Source organism: Dendrobates tinctorius, unplaced genomic scaffold, assembly GCF_039654945.1.
Source record: "Dendrobates tinctorius isolate UK_male_01 unplaced genomic scaffold, ASM3965494v1 ptg000250l, whole genome shotgun sequence".
Classification (NCBI taxonomy): Eukaryota; Metazoa; Chordata; class Amphibia; order Anura; family Dendrobatidae; genus Dendrobates; species Dendrobates tinctorius.
Window position 1 is genome coordinate 48,373,573 of NW_027361917.1, and position 15,868 is coordinate 48,389,440.

Below are 15,868 nucleotides of genomic sequence, written 5' to 3' on the forward strand. Positions count from 1 at the left end.
GCACGTCTTTTATTTTAATATTGATGCATTCTGACCTGTGTTAAATGACTTTGTCTTTGTTTGTAATACTTCGTGATGACTTTTTAATGATTTTTGTATTAATAAAAGCAAGTTTGATATTGACTTTTTTGCTATATTTATGGATGTTTCGCTCCATTTTTTGTGTCTTATGGTCTTGAAAGGAGATGCAGGTACTGACCTCAAAGGTACAGCAGCCAGCCGATCTGATCAGACTCTGAAAATCAAAGGACTTGACAAATCTCTCCAGGAAATTAGTGTGCCTGATCAGCGCACTCTCTCCCACCGAAGTCTGTTAAGTGGGTGGCAGTGCTCAATCACTCAGTCACTGCAGCTCTGAGCGGCACACTTCTCTGCAAAGCCTAGTGCCGACGATCTCCATAGCCGATACCGGACAGGTCAGGACCGGGGATCACTGACGCTATTAACATTTATTTGACTCTGTCCTCATTAGGTGTTAAAATAATTTTTTAACCTAATCTATCATCCAATCAGCCTTAAATATTTGAACTAAGGCGGATACGTGATTACTCATGGTCGACACAGGTATTAGGGCTGTTTAAACCCTTAATGACAGCCAATACGTCTTTTTACTGACCTGAGATATAAGAGAATATCATCCCCACACAGGTGACAATCCAGCAGCTATCGGCTGCCAATATATCTGACAACTTGAGGTATCGAAAACGATCAGTGTTGGCACCGTCCATATCTGTTTAACCCCTTTGTTGCTGCTGTCAAACGTGACTACATCGGAAAAATGGTTAAAAGATTGTGGGGGCTTCCGCTTTAATCTAATTGACACACCGAGACCATGATTGTGTGGTCCTGGTGTTTGCCATAGCAGTTCATGACCAAATCGCGGCCTTAGAGTCTCCCGGCTATAGCGGTCAGTTCAGAAGTTAGCGACATTTAGGTGGTAAACACTTTTTCATTCCTGCTATACTACTTTGCATTAATTCCTGAAAATCACCTAAAGGATTAATAAACTACTTGACAGAAGTTTTCAATATGTCAGGGGGTGCTGTTTTTAAAATGGTATCACTTTTTGGGGTTTTCCAATTTATAGGACCCCCCAAAGTCACTTCAAACCTGGATAGGTCCCTCAAAAAATAAATTTTGTAACTTTCCTTGAAAAAATGAAAAATTACTGCTACATTTTTAAACCTCCTAAAAGCCTAACAAAATAAATTAGCGTTTTAAAAATGGTGTTGATGTAAGGCAGACATGTGGGAAATGTTATTTATTATTGTTTGTGTGGTATGACCATCTGGATTAAACAGATAATCATTCAAAGTTTGAAAATTGCAATTTTTTTACATTTTTGTCAAGTTTCTGATATTTTTTATAAATAAACATAAAATATATCAACCTAAATTTACCACTATCATAAATTATAATGTGCCAAGAAAAAACGCTCTCAAAATCAATGGGATTTGTTGAAGCATTCTAGAGTTATCACCACATAAAGTGACATTGGTCAGAATTTTAAAAATTGACTCCGTCACTAAGGGGTTAAATCATACAGACCTATAATTCATGGAGTTAATAACGCGGTATGACTTTAAAATACAAGATGTTTAACACCAATATTTTTTCAATTTCATAACTAATTGAGTGCCCTAATGAGATTGGAGTCCAGCCCTTAATTCTAGGGTCAGTGGCTGGGATTCCATCTCATTCATTTGAACCTGAGTCTAATCGCTTGGGATATAGTGGGTCACAGTGGTGAATATAACACAACTAATCACACACTGCGATCCTATATACATCTATGATGTATGAATAAGTATTTTAATCACAAAATATAATTTGAATTAAAGAAATATAGTAAAGTTTAAGGTTATTCACATTTCCACTTTTCCCTTCCCCTCTTAGTATAAATTGGTGGTGTCCATCCTGTGAATTTTGTCCTATGAGTCCAGACTCCTTATGGTTACTATAATGTCACCATTGTGACTTCAGTGTCATCATGGTCATCATTGGTATAGAAGTCATTATGATAGCATGATGATAACATGTTGTATATTTGGCATTTTTTGTTATCCCTGTTCGTATTACCTTGTTAGTCTGGTTGGTGTACTATAGTATACTACTACTCCCCTCTTCCCTGCATGGGTGAAGGATACATACTGAGGACAGATTCAGGAGCTAACGCAAGGTTCGTGGCTCTGGCATCTTCAACATCAGAAGAGATCTGGGGGACAGGTAGAGCTAGGGTGTCCCCTAGCGTTAGGGACAGGGAAGGAGCCCTTGGTCCTGGGACACCCTGCAACAGAGTCGAGACATCAGTGTTATCATGATTACTATTACTCTGAAGTCATTTCCATAAGCAACCACTACAATCACAGCTACCATAAGGCAGACATTTTTTGTCATTGTTGCCATAGTAACCATCATGTTGTCATTGCTGGCTTTCCTATTTTGATGATAACAACTGTTATGAAGTCATAATTTCCCTTAGGCCACGTTCATATGTTCAGTATTTGGTCAGTATTTTATATCAGTATTTGTAAGTCAAAACCTGGAGAGAAAAAATCAGAGGAAACGTATAATAGAACAATGTGCACCACTATCTGTATTTTTCACCCAAGCCTGGTTTTGGCTTACAAATACTGATGTAAGAAACTGACCAAATACTGACCGTGTGAACATGGCCATTGGCCACAAACATGGTGTCATTTATTTTAACCTTTGAACACATATAGTATATACTCAAATATAAGCCAACCAGAGTATAAGCCGAGGCACCTAATTTTACCACAAAAAACTGGGAAAACGTATTGACTCATGTATAAGCTGAGGTATGCATTGTCCCCTCATCCCCATCCTGGTATGCACTGCATCCTCATTACCATCTGTGTATGCATGTCCCCCACCCTGGTATGCACAGCCTCCTCATCTCCATCCCGGTATGCATGGCTCCTCATCCCCATCCTGGTATGCATGGCTCCTCATCCCCATCCTGGTATGCATGGCTCCTCATCCCCATCCTGGTATGCATGGCTCCTCATCCCCATCCTGGTATGCATGGCTCCTCATCCCCATCCTGGTATGCATGGCTCCTCATCCCCATCCTGGTATGCATGGCTCCTCATCCCCATCCTGGTATGCATGGCTCCTCATCCCCATCCTGGTATGCATGGCTCCTCATCCCCATCCTGGTATGCATGGCTCCTCATCCTCATCCTGGTATGCATGGCTCCTCATCCTCATCCTGGTATGCATGCCTCCTCATCCTCATCCTGGTATGCATGGCTCATCATCCTCATCCTGGTATGCATGCCTCCTCATCCCTATCCTTGAATGCATGGATCTTCATCCCTATACTGGTATGCATGGCGCGTCATCCCTATCCTGGTCTGCATGGCTCTTCATCCCTATCCTGGTGTTCATGGCCCCCATCAGAAAAACATGAAAAAAACATCCTACTTACCGTCCCTGCACTCCCTCACAGTGTCTTGTTCTGGTGGGCATGGAGAGCAGTGAATATAAATTACCTTAAGTAGCGGGCACATGTGATCGCACTGCCTCTGAAGGAAGCCAGTGGCTACATGTACTGTCACTGCTATAAAAGAGAAATAATTATTCACTGTGAGCGCAGGAATTATTCATTTCTCTTTAGCAGCGGGCACAGGCTTTAGTCGTAGCAACCTGCTCATGCCTCCACTGACCCGCTGCTACACCGCTGCCACTCATCCTCAGTCTTCTGGAACACTCACTCGAGTATAAGCCCAGGGGGGCTTTTTCAGCACAAAAAAATGTGCTGAAAAACTCAGCTTATACTCGAGTATAGAGTATATACGGTAATTCTTGCTGTGGCAGCATTTATAATATCAGTACTCTTGTGGCCCCAATAATATATACAGCACCATATTAACCATTATCCCATTGTCATGATGCAGTTATTGTCATTTTGATGTCACTATGGTCATAAATGCCTCTTTGATGTCATTGCCTTTGTAGCAACTATTAAAATGATGTTTTGTTATAGTAAATATTCTAGGAGTTTGCCTAAAATTTATAGAACCCCTTTAGTAGTGTGAAAAATCCCCCACCCCACCCACAAACTGAACATTATTAATACTGAAAATAGCAGCTTCATGTAAGCTATAACACAGGCAGATAATACTTTTGATCTCGTATAAAATGATAAATCAAACCGTAAAAGTATACTGGAAAGACACTTTTTAGCTATAGGTCGTGTACACAGACATCTGTGTATGCCTTCAGCATATACAGTACTATGCGAAAGTTTTAGACATGGAAAAAATGCTTTAAAAATTAGAAGTGTTAACACTTTATTTTTATCAATTATTTTATTATATCAATTAATAAAATGCAAATTGAATGAACAAAAGGGTAATTTAAATCAAATCAATCCGATAGGGAAATCGTTCCAAACATCTTGGAGAACTAACCAAAGATCTTTTGTGGATGTAGAGTTCTGCAAATCCTTCATTCCCCTCGTATGATACTTGACAGTCTCGATGTTGAGATTATGGCTCTGTGGATGCCATATCATCACTTCCAGGACTTCTTGTTCTTTATGCTAAAGATAGTTTTCAATTACAGTGACTGCTGCATGTTTGGGGTTGTTCTCATGCTTCAGAATAAATTTCAAATCAGATGCCTCCTTGTTAATATTCCATTATAGATAACTATCTGCATGTGTTTAGCATTGAGGACACCGTTAGTTCTTATCACATTTGCTGAATTGCATGGAAGCTCTACCATGCTTCACTGTTGCCTGTAGACACTCATTATTGTACCATTCTCCAGCGCTTTGGTGACAAACTGCCTTCTGTTACAGCCAGATATTTCACTTTTTCACTCATCAGTCCAGAACATATTTCTCCTTTTACACCCCAGTTCCTATGTATTTGTTTATAGTTGAGTCTTGGACTTGACTCCATGTTGAAGTTGAGGTTTTTGGCTGCAGTTATTCCATGAAGACCACTTCTGGGCAGACCTTTTGAAAATAGTAGATGGGTGTAGCTGGATATACTGGTTACTGCCAGTTCTAAGCTGATGGCGCTGCTGGACATCTTCCGTTTTTGAAGGGAAGTAAGCATGAAGTGTCTCTCATCCACTGCAGTAAGTTTCCTTGGCAGACTACTGATCTGCATTCCTCATTTTTTTGGTGTCCTCAATGCTGAGAAATACAAGCAGATACTTATCCATCATGCAATACCTAGGAAGCATTTGATTGGTTCCAATTTTTTTCTGCAGCAGGACAACTATCCCAAACATACAGCTAATATCAGCAAAAATTATCTTCAATGTAAAGAAAAACAAGATGCCCTGCAAGTAGTGATATGGCCCCTACACAGCCCTGTTATTAACATCATTGAGTCTGTGTGGAATAACACGAAAAGACAGAAGAATTTGCTCAAGTCTACATTCACAGAAGATCTGTAGATCTGTAGTTAGTTCTCAAAGTAGTGTTCCAGTGTATTTAGAAGAATTAATGATTTGATGTTTTTAAGTGAAAGGTGGTCTCATCAAATATTTGATTAAAATGTTTATTTTGTTCATTCACTTTACATTTTGCTAATTAATAATAAATAATAATAAAATAAAACTATTAACACTTCTAAATTGTAAATTTGCAATTTTTCCACACCTGCCTAAAGCTTTTGCATAGCACTGTACATCAGGAACATTTTCTATTGTGCGTGCCAAACTTATGCCCCATACTTGGTTGAGCATTTACGTTCCATTCTTGGCTGTGCTAATTCCTTGCCATGCAAATTAGCTGCAAAGGGGCTACTTGATTCCCAGAGCTGGAGTTAGGGGCAGGCAGACCAGGCAGCTGCCTAGGGCCCCCGCTCCCCCAGGGGCGGCCCCCAACTAGCGGCACATCATGCAGCCGCTATGGGGCCCGTGAGGCAGAGGTCCCGCCTGCTGCCAGCACCGACTCCCCCCGCCGCCGCATTGAACTATACTGGCGTCTGCCGGTACAGTTCAAAGCGATGATGGAGGAGAGAGAGCTTCAGCTGATGCTCCCTCTCCCATCATTCCCCGCTCTGCCTCTGACACTGCGGGTGCACGATGATGTCATCGCGCACTTACTGTGTGCCGGGCAGTGCAGCCGCTGAGACAGGAGCCGGGAGCAGCGTGGGCACGAGAGGAGGTAAGGATTGTGTGTTTTTTTTTTTTGTTGTTGTTTTTTTAAATATGAGTGAGTACTGGACTGTGGGGCCATTCTCAGGGGAGGGGGGCAGAGATGTGGGCTGTTATATACTATGGGGCTGTGCTATATACTATCTGGGCTGCACTATATACTATGTGGGCTGCGCTATATATTATGTGGGCTGTTATATACTACGTGGCTGTGCTATATACTATGTGGGCTGTGTTATATACTACGTGGCTGTGCTGTATACTATGTGGGCTGTGTTATATACTACGAGGCTGTGCTATATACTATGTGGGCTGCGCTATATACTATGTGGGCTGTGTTATATACTACGTGGCTGTGCTATATACTATGTGGGCTGTGTTATATACTATGTGGCTGTGTTATATACTGCGTGGCTGTGTTATATACTACGGGGCTGCGCTATATAATATGTGGGCTGCGCTATATACTATGTGGAAAAAATGAATAAACCAGCTCACCTGCCTTGGCATAGTGGTGGCTTTATTGGACCTACAGTATATACTATGTGGGCTGTGCTATATACTATGTGGGCTCTGTTATATACTACTGGGCTGTGCTATATACTATGTGGGCTGTGCTATATACTATATGGCTGTTATATACTATGTGGGCTGTGTTATATACTGCGTGGCTGTGCTATATACTATGTTGGCTGTGTTATATACTATGTGGGCCGTGTTATATACTATGTGGCCTGTGTTATATACTATGTGGGGTGTGTTATGTACTATGTGGAGTGTGATATAAACGATGTGGGCTGTGTTATATACTATGTGGGGTGTGTTATGTACTATGTGGAGTGTGATATAAACTATGTGGGCTGTGTTATATACTATGTGGGCTGTGTTATATACTATGTGGCTATGTTATATACTATATGTGGCTGTGTTATATACTATTGGGGGTATATTATATTCTATGGGGGGAGGCTGTGTTGTATACTATGCAGCTGTGTTATATACTATTGGGGTACATTATATTCTATGGGGAGGCTGTGATATATGCTATGGGGAGTATATTCTACTCTATGGGGAGGCTGTGTTATATACTATGGGGGTACATTATACATTATATTCTATGGGGGAGGCTGTGTTATACTATGGGGGGTACATTATTTTCTATGGGGGAGGCTGTTATATACTATGGGGGATACATTATACATTATATTCTATGGGGAGGCTGTGTTATATACTAAGGGGGTACATTATATTCTATGGGGGAGGCTGTGTTATATACTATGGGGGGCTACATTATATTCTATGGGGGGGCTACATTATATTCTATTTGGAGGTGGGCTGTATTATATTCTATGGGGGGCACATTATATTCTATGGGGGGCTGTATTAGATTTTATGAGGGAGGATTGCATCATATTCTTTGATGGGGCTACATTATATTCTTTGGGGGGCTGTATTATATTTATTATATTCTATGAGGGGTGATTGCATCATATTCTATGAGGGGGCTACATTATACTATTTGAAGGGGCTGCATTATATTCTATGGGGGGGTTACATTATACTCTGTGGGGTGGCTGCATTATGCTCTATGGGGTAGCTGCATTATACTATATGTGGGCTGCATTTTACTGTATTGAGGACTATGGGGGAAATACATTATACTATATGAAGAACTATGGGGTGCATTATACTATGGGAAGTGAATTGTACTACATGGATGACTATGGCGGTGCATTATCCTATATGGAGCACTATGAGGCGTGTTTTATACTATGTGGAGGACTGAGCAGTGTATTTTAATATATGGAGGACTATGAGGAGTGTATTGTACTATATGGAGGATTATGGGAAGTGTATAATACTATATGAAGGACTGAGGAGTGTATTTTAATATATGGAGGACTATGGGGTGTATTATACTAAACAAGCAAAATGCTGCATATTCATCGAGTGATTGGATTGTTTATGCCAGAACAAAAATCATTGTTCTCAGCAGCACATCGCCTGGTGTAAACTGTAGATGTGCTGCTGATAACATGGAACTGTATGGGGATGGATTGATCTTTTATTGATCTGTTCCCATCATTCTTTCTCAGATGGTGGAAAGAGGCCAGGAAACAAGTGTTGAATGATTTCAGTATTGTCGATCACACTCGTTTAGCGGCCCGACTACAACCGAAATGCTTTTGTGTGATGTGCAATATGTTAGCATTTGGGGCCCCATTTTAAACTTTGCCTAGGGCCCCACTTTGCCTAAAACCGGCCCTGGTTATTCCTAGTGGTTCCTCTCCTAGAAGTCTAGCTATGGCTTTCAGGGGGAAAAACACATCTGAGTGGGCCCTGAACCCAGTTAGTCTTATTCATAGTGGTTATAAGCACCCCAGTAGGCACCTTTAGCAGATGGCAATGCATTTCCAATAAGCAAGAGTAGCTATATACAGCAAAGTCCTCAAACGGCATGTACTAAATACAGAGAAGAGGTGCACACGTTGCCTGGGCCCACTGTGACTGGTAAAATGACCTCGACAAATAGTGCTACTCTATGTCACAACCTCTCGCATCTTCTGAACTAATCCATCTGCCCCATCTCCTCCCACCTCCTGCTGCTCCTGTATACCTTTCCTTATGAACTGACCATCCAGGTTACGTCACTATATATGACTTCAGTTGGACAAGTTAGTTAAAATTACATCTGATGATGGGTGCATCCATCATAGAAGTTCGATAAGACTTAGAGCAGGGAAACAAAGAAAAGATTGTTGTGGTCTAGCTCACCCAAAATGAAGTGTCCAGAGATCCCAATCATGCAAGGTGGTCCCTATTTTACACAAAGACCAGACCCTTCTCCTGGATGGCCAAACTTGCTATCATATACTTTTACTTATACTAATACAAACACATACTTTTACTAAGTTTGTAACTAAAGTTACTTTACTGCATATTCTAGGAACCAACGAAAACATCTTAGTGAAAGGAATTCTGGATAAAATTAGTGCAATTGTTGAACCAAATACTGAACAGTATGGTGCTAATTTGTTGAGGTAAGTGTGATATAAACATATTGCTTTTTACATAATGTCTGGGTAGATTGTATTGAACAATCTCATGTACAGTTTTGAAACATAGTCCTGAAGCCTGATGTAGAAGCTGATCTTAGTAGGCCTCATGCCTATAGGTGACCATGCAGAAAGGGCAGCTGTTGGCAGGAAAATCAATCATATTGTATTCACATGTTAAATATGTGTATTTGTATGTGAATTTAGTAATAACATCACTGTGGGAAGAGTTAGGGGAAGTTGAAGAATGGCTCAGTGGTTAACACCATTGCCTTACAGTACTGGCCTCCAGGATTAGAATTTATTTGGAATTAGATTGTAATCTCCAGTGTGGACAGGAGTTGATGTACCCTATTTTTCGGACTATAAGACACACCTAGGTTTTAGTGGAGGAAATTAGGGAAAAAAATTGAAGCAAAAAATGTTGTCAATTCTGTACTTAATATCCCCTATCCTGGTATATATGGTCCCCTAATCCCCATCCTGATACACATGGCTCCCTCATCCCTACCCTGGTATGCATGGCCCCCCTCATCCCTAGCCTGGTATAAATGGCCCCCCTCATCCCTATCCTGGTATGCATGGCTCCCTCAACCCCATCCTGGTATGCATGCCTCCTCATCCCTAGACTGGTAGGAATGGTACCCCTCATCCCTATCCCGGTAGGAATGGTCCACCTCATCCCTATCCTGGTGGGAATAGTCCCCCTCATCCCTATCCTGGCAGGAATGATCACCCTCATGCCCATCCTGGTATGCAGGGCCCCATCTCATCCTAGTATGCCTGGCCCCATCCCTATCCTAGTTTGCAGGGCCCCATCTTTAACTTGGTATGATTGGCCCCCATCCTGGACCTGGTATGCATGGTCCCATCCTTCCCCTGGTATGATTGACCCCATCGCAGTCCTGGTATGTATGGTCCCATCCTTATCCTGGTATGATTGGCCCCCAACAACAGACCATTACAATTAACATCCAGGCGCTCCCGCGCAGTGTCCTGTTCCGATTCCAGCAACTGCTTTCTACTTGTAAGCAGCGTATGGCAGGGATGTCATGCACTGCTTTCAAGCCGAAGGGCAGCTAATGGGATACTCAATGCTCTGCAAGCCGGGACTGTGTTCACGCAAAGCAGTGAGTATTCATTACTCTAGCAAGCACAGTGTCAGCCAGAGACTTCTTGCAGCTGCCGGCGGTCACATGTGCCGATACTTAAGAGAAATGAATATTCATGGTTTGGGGTGAATATTTATTTGTCTTAAGTATCAGCACGTGTGACCACCAGCAGTAGCAGGAAGGCTGTGGCTGACACTGTACTCGCTAGAGAGCAGTGAATACTCACTGCTCTTTGCGCACACAGTCCCGGCGTGCAGAGCATTGAGTATTCCGGCAGCTGCCCTTAGTCTTGAAAGCAGCGCATGACATCCCTGCCATGCGCAGCTTACAAGCATAAAGCAGCTGCTGACATTGGAGCAGGACGATGCGAGGGAGCACCTGGAAGGTAAGTGTAATGGTTTGTTTTTTTAATGTTATCTGATGGGGCCATGCATACCAGGATAGGGGTGGGGGCCAATCATATCAGTATGGGGATGGGGGCCAATCGTACCAGGATAAGGAAAGAATGGGACCAATCATACAGCTCTAGCAAAAATTCAGAAACCACTTCCAAATGTTCAGTTTGTCTGATTTTTCTCTTTATAGGTATGTTTTTGAGTAAAATGTAAATTGTTCTTTTTAGTCTACAAACTTCTGACAACATGTCCTTGAATTTCCAAGCAATAATTTTTTGGGTTTTTTTCTGAAAAGGAGAAATGGTCAACATTAAAAAAATCCAGTGCTATCAGACCTCAAATAATGCAAAGAAACCAAGTTCATAATCATTTAGAAACAACAATACTAATGTTTTAACTCAGGAAGAATTCAGAAATGAATATTCTGTGGAATAACCATAATTTTTAAAAACCGCTTTCATGCGTCTTGGCATGCTGGCCACCAGTCTTTCACACTGCTTCTGGGGCAAAAATTTAAGCAGTTCTTCTTTGATGGCTTGTGACTATCCATCATCCTCTTGATTACATTCCAGAGATTTTCAATGGGGTTCAAGTCTGGACAATGGGCTGCCCATGACAGGGTTTTGATGTGGTGGTCTCTTAATTTTTGCCAGAGCAGTATCAGGTCCGTGATGGGAGCCAATCATACCAGGATTCCATTAAAGAGAAATGAATATTTATTGAACTCCACGCGCCATGGGCGTGGAATGCAGTGAATATTCATTTCTCTTTAGCAGCGGGCACAGGAGTTAGCCACAGCAGCCGGCTCCTGCCTCTGTGACCCACTGCTCCACCAAGACCGCTCCCCCATTTCCCCACCATAGCCAGAGTCGATACATCAGGACTATAAGATGCACCCCCCATTTTCCTCCACATTTTTGGAGGAAAAAAGTGCGTCTTATAGTCTGAAAAATACAGTAAATTATAATCTATGTATATATTGTTAACATAATAATACATTAAGAAGTGCTCCACAATGTTCAGGTTTACTTTGTATGAACAGCTATTACTTAAAGGGGTTTTCTCTTCTCCTTTACTATTTTTCTCCCTAATTCAGCCTTTTACTCTCTTCTGTTCCACACTCTGCTTGGAGCCTTATCAGCTTTTGTGGACAGTACTTGTCCTTCCATTAGCTGACAGCATTTTGACTTTCGCTCAGTATAGAGATCCTAGTAACATTCCTAGACAACTGTATGGTATATAGTGTGAAAGGGACATCACATGCCATAGGTCTGGTACACATTTGGCACTGAAATTCATGGAAAAGTACACAAAATGCAGGTCAGTTGGTTTATCTAAACTCATTTACCGTACATGCATCATAAAAAGATCTGCAGCATGCCATGCTTTGATTTGCTTGTTTTTATCCAATTCCGATGGTTTAAATATAACATTTGGAAATTTTACCTAATAGAGAAAGTAGGGTTTTCCTACTTTAAATAGTTTTGGATTAGTGCTAATAATATATACATTAGTCCTAGATGTGCAGGCTGTAATAACACCAGTATTTCTGTGTCTCAGGTATATGTTTAAGCACAGTGCTGCTTCACATAACTATCCCTGCTATGCAGATGAGCGATACAGGATTGCATTTGCTGATTATGCGGTTACTTACCCTGATCAACCGGTAAATTCATGGTTTGTGATTTTCAGGTAAGATGTTTTATATAGGTTAATGGTTATACATTTTAAGGGGCATGTTTTGGACTTGAAAGTCCTTTAGAATTTTTGTTTCTTTTTTTTCATTATTGGTTCTCACCAGCCATTATTAACAGAACAAAGAAAAGAAGTGTCATATGATACGTTCCTTACCAGGTATTGGCTTTCTGTATGCTGGGGAAGTCTGTACTATTCTGCATAGGCCTTCTTCAGAGCCTCCAGAAAGTCTGCCAATGCCCGGGACACAACTAATTTTTATTTTGGAAGAGTGATGTAACATACATTGATGCCTTATTACTAGGATGTGCTGCTCATGTCCACTCTGAGATTACAACTGTTGTGATCTCCAGTAATTGAATATAGGGTTATTCCTATCTTTAGAAGTTATCAGCTGTCCATAGGTTTCGTGAAGACTCCCCTATTGGTAAAGGAACAACTACTGGTACTCTCACAATTCCAAGAATGGAGCTCTGCAGTATGCTGTTTGAATTTAATGGTTGCCGAACTTCCACATCACCACTCCCTTTAATCTCTATGGGGCTCCCAGAGACTTTTCCTGCAGTCCTACAGGGAATGAATTGTATGGTGCTGCCCATGCCCAGTGACCAAGGGCTTGTTGCCGGGATTGGTAGGGGACCCAGTGGTTGGACCCCCACCGATTTGCAAGTTTTACCTATCCTATGGAAAATTGAGACGTTGCATCTATGGGAATAACAGTTAATTTAATTACTTGGGATCGCAGCAGCTGTAATGTCACTTGTATAAGCTCTAAAGGGGTACACACTTCTAGGTGTTATCTCATCAAACTCAATTCCTTTTTCAAAATGGGGATGCCAGCACAATTCCTGGCAAACAGCTGATGTTGCTGTCAGCCAGCCAGATATTGCCCCTACAGTAGTTGTTGCAGGAAAATGTACATGGCGACTATTCACATGCATACCACTTCTTATTCGAGGACCTCCCAATAGATGTCCTTCCGGGGACATGTAGCCTGTAATAGGACTTGTAATTAGGGTTGTTTTCAATAACCCCCCTTTTTAAAGGGAAACTTTAATAGAGAATTGCCTTTTACTCATATAATTAATGCATTGCACTTTCAAACTTCCTAAGGAATAATTTCCTAGTGACAAAGAGTAGGATTCAGCTTGGTAACAGAACATCATTTGATAGAGGCAATGTTAGCTCACATTGCTAGTTGTTAGTTAATAAGATAAGATTGAGACTCAACTTTGTTTTGTGGATCTCGGAGTTGCTATGTTTTTTCCTACTCTTAAGTAAGGGGTGCCTGCGGGTCTCTTTTAATTTCTCTTTCTTTTTCATTAAAGAGAACCTGTCAAAAAGTCAGCAAAATGGTACGCCTCGTGGCGAACTAGAATGTTTGTACACGGAGACAAAGCCACTAAATTTATGCTCTCAAGGATAAGAAAGCGCCAAGCCCGCACATATATACACTCAAAGAATCAGGAGGACTAAGCACCCAAAATTATGCGCAAATAGAGGCCGAGTTCCTGAAATACTACAAGCAGCTATATAACATACGCTCAACAGAGTCAAGCATAGAAAAGCAAAAGAGGAAAAATGCAATTAGAGACTTCCTATCCCGGCTGAAATTGCCCCAACTGACCAAAACACAACAGTCCCAACTGACCAGACCATTCCGTATAGACGAGCTCCAGTCTGCCCTGTCAAATAGCCCAAGTGGGAAGGCACCCGGACCAGACGGTCTACCGATAACTTACTATAAGTCCTTCTCCTCAATCTTTAGCTCACATATGCTGAACATGTGCAACTCCATACTGGGTAAGGATCAGTTTCCCTCCCAGGCTCTGGAAGCAAAAATTTCATTAATTTATAAGGAAGGTAAAGACCAGGAACAATGCAGTAGCTACAGGCCGATATCGCTACTCATTGTCGATCTGAAGTTATATGCAAATATGCTGGCGCGCAGGATAGCGAAGTTCCTGCTGACGGTAATATCTTTAAACCAAACGGGGTTTGTGGGGGGGAGAGAGGTGAAGGACAATGCATATAAAATTTTACACCTCATGCAATATGCGAAAAAGGGCAAACTCCCATTGGTTTTGCTCGGTACAGATGCAGAAAAGGCCTTTGACAGGGTAGACTGGACCTATTTGGAGGAAACATTAATAGGGTTCGGATTCCCGAATCAGATAGTCTTAACCATAATGAAGCTATTCAAAAACCCAAAGGCCCGCATTGGAATCAATGGCTCACTTACAGACACGTTCACCATAAAAAACGGTACACGCCAAGGCTGTCCGCTGTCGCCACTGCTTTTCATGCTGACAATGGAGCCGCTCTTAAATGCGATACAACAGTGCGCAGAAATAGAAGGCGTAAAAATCAGAAAGCAACATTATAGGACAGCAGCCTTTGCCGACGACTTACTTGTGACAATGACAAAACCACTCAAAAGTTTTCCAGCCCTTATGAAGATATTAGATGAATACAGTAATATCTCAAACGTTAAGGTGAATGTCTAAATCTGAGGCATTGGATCTAAATGTTCCACAACCTATTCTTAAGAAACTGAAGAGTCAATATCCGTTCACCTGGGCCAGGAACTATATCACGTACCTGGGAGTTAAAATAAGTAGGACTGCTACCCATTATTAGATCGCGCCGCCGCTACAGTTAGATCCTGGAGGGACCCATTCTTATCCTGGACAGCTAGGAAAAATCTTTTAAAAAGCCTGATATTACCAAAATTTACCTAAATGTTCCAAATGCTGCCCATACATGTCCCGGATTCTTATCTGGCTAAAGTAAATTCCCTCTTCTCTAAATACATGTGGAACAGTGCAAAACCCTGTATAGCCTTCCACACACTAACAACCTAAAGCAAGGGGTGGAATGGGCGCTCCTGATATAAGGAAGTACTATTATGCCGCAGTGCTGGCACGTTCAGTAAACCTGATTCGGGGCTCGCAGGATAAGCAGTGGATAAAAATAGAGAAAGAGCTTTCGCCTATACCTATCAGACCACATCTATTGACCTACTCTTGGTCGTGAATCCCCTTCCCTCATTTAAACCTGCTTACACGCTCCTTACTAAAGGTGTGGGCGAAAACACACAGCACCCTAGTACCCCCCTCATCACTATTACTAACACTCTCGGACATATTAGTTCACTCCTGAGAAACGTCATCTAAGGACATATCACATGGGCTGAAAATCTCAATAGACCAGCTATTGATTGATGAAGTGCTCCTACCACATTCAGAAATTTGTAAACTCCCTGGTCTTGCAAACATCAATTTTATGCAATACTCCACAATAAAGGAGGGAGACCCTGAAAAAATTACACTATTATGCAGATATCTCGCGCAAACTCACACCTTACGAGATTCTTTGCTCCAACTCAAACAAGCCCTTAAAAGTACTATCTACAATCTACCAAGAACTTCTTTCAGCAGTCCTAAGCTTTAAGCGAGCCTTTATA

At 41.6% G+C, this 15,868-nt stretch overlaps 1 protein-coding gene across 1 annotated transcript in view; it reads left to right on the forward strand.

Moving 5' to 3' along the window:
- The window catches only part of ADGB (androglobin), a 463,044-nt gene that overhangs the window by 257,635 nt on the left and 189,541 nt on the right, over nucleotides 1-15,868 (forward strand). Inside the window, exons 23-24 of the mRNA XM_073557676.1 lie at nucleotides 9,092-9,185; nucleotides 12,268-12,399. Of these exons, the coding sequence (XP_073413777.1) occupies nucleotides 9,092-9,185; nucleotides 12,268-12,399 (226 nt within the window). The remainder of the gene's footprint in view (nucleotides 1-9,091; nucleotides 9,186-12,267; nucleotides 12,400-15,868) is intronic.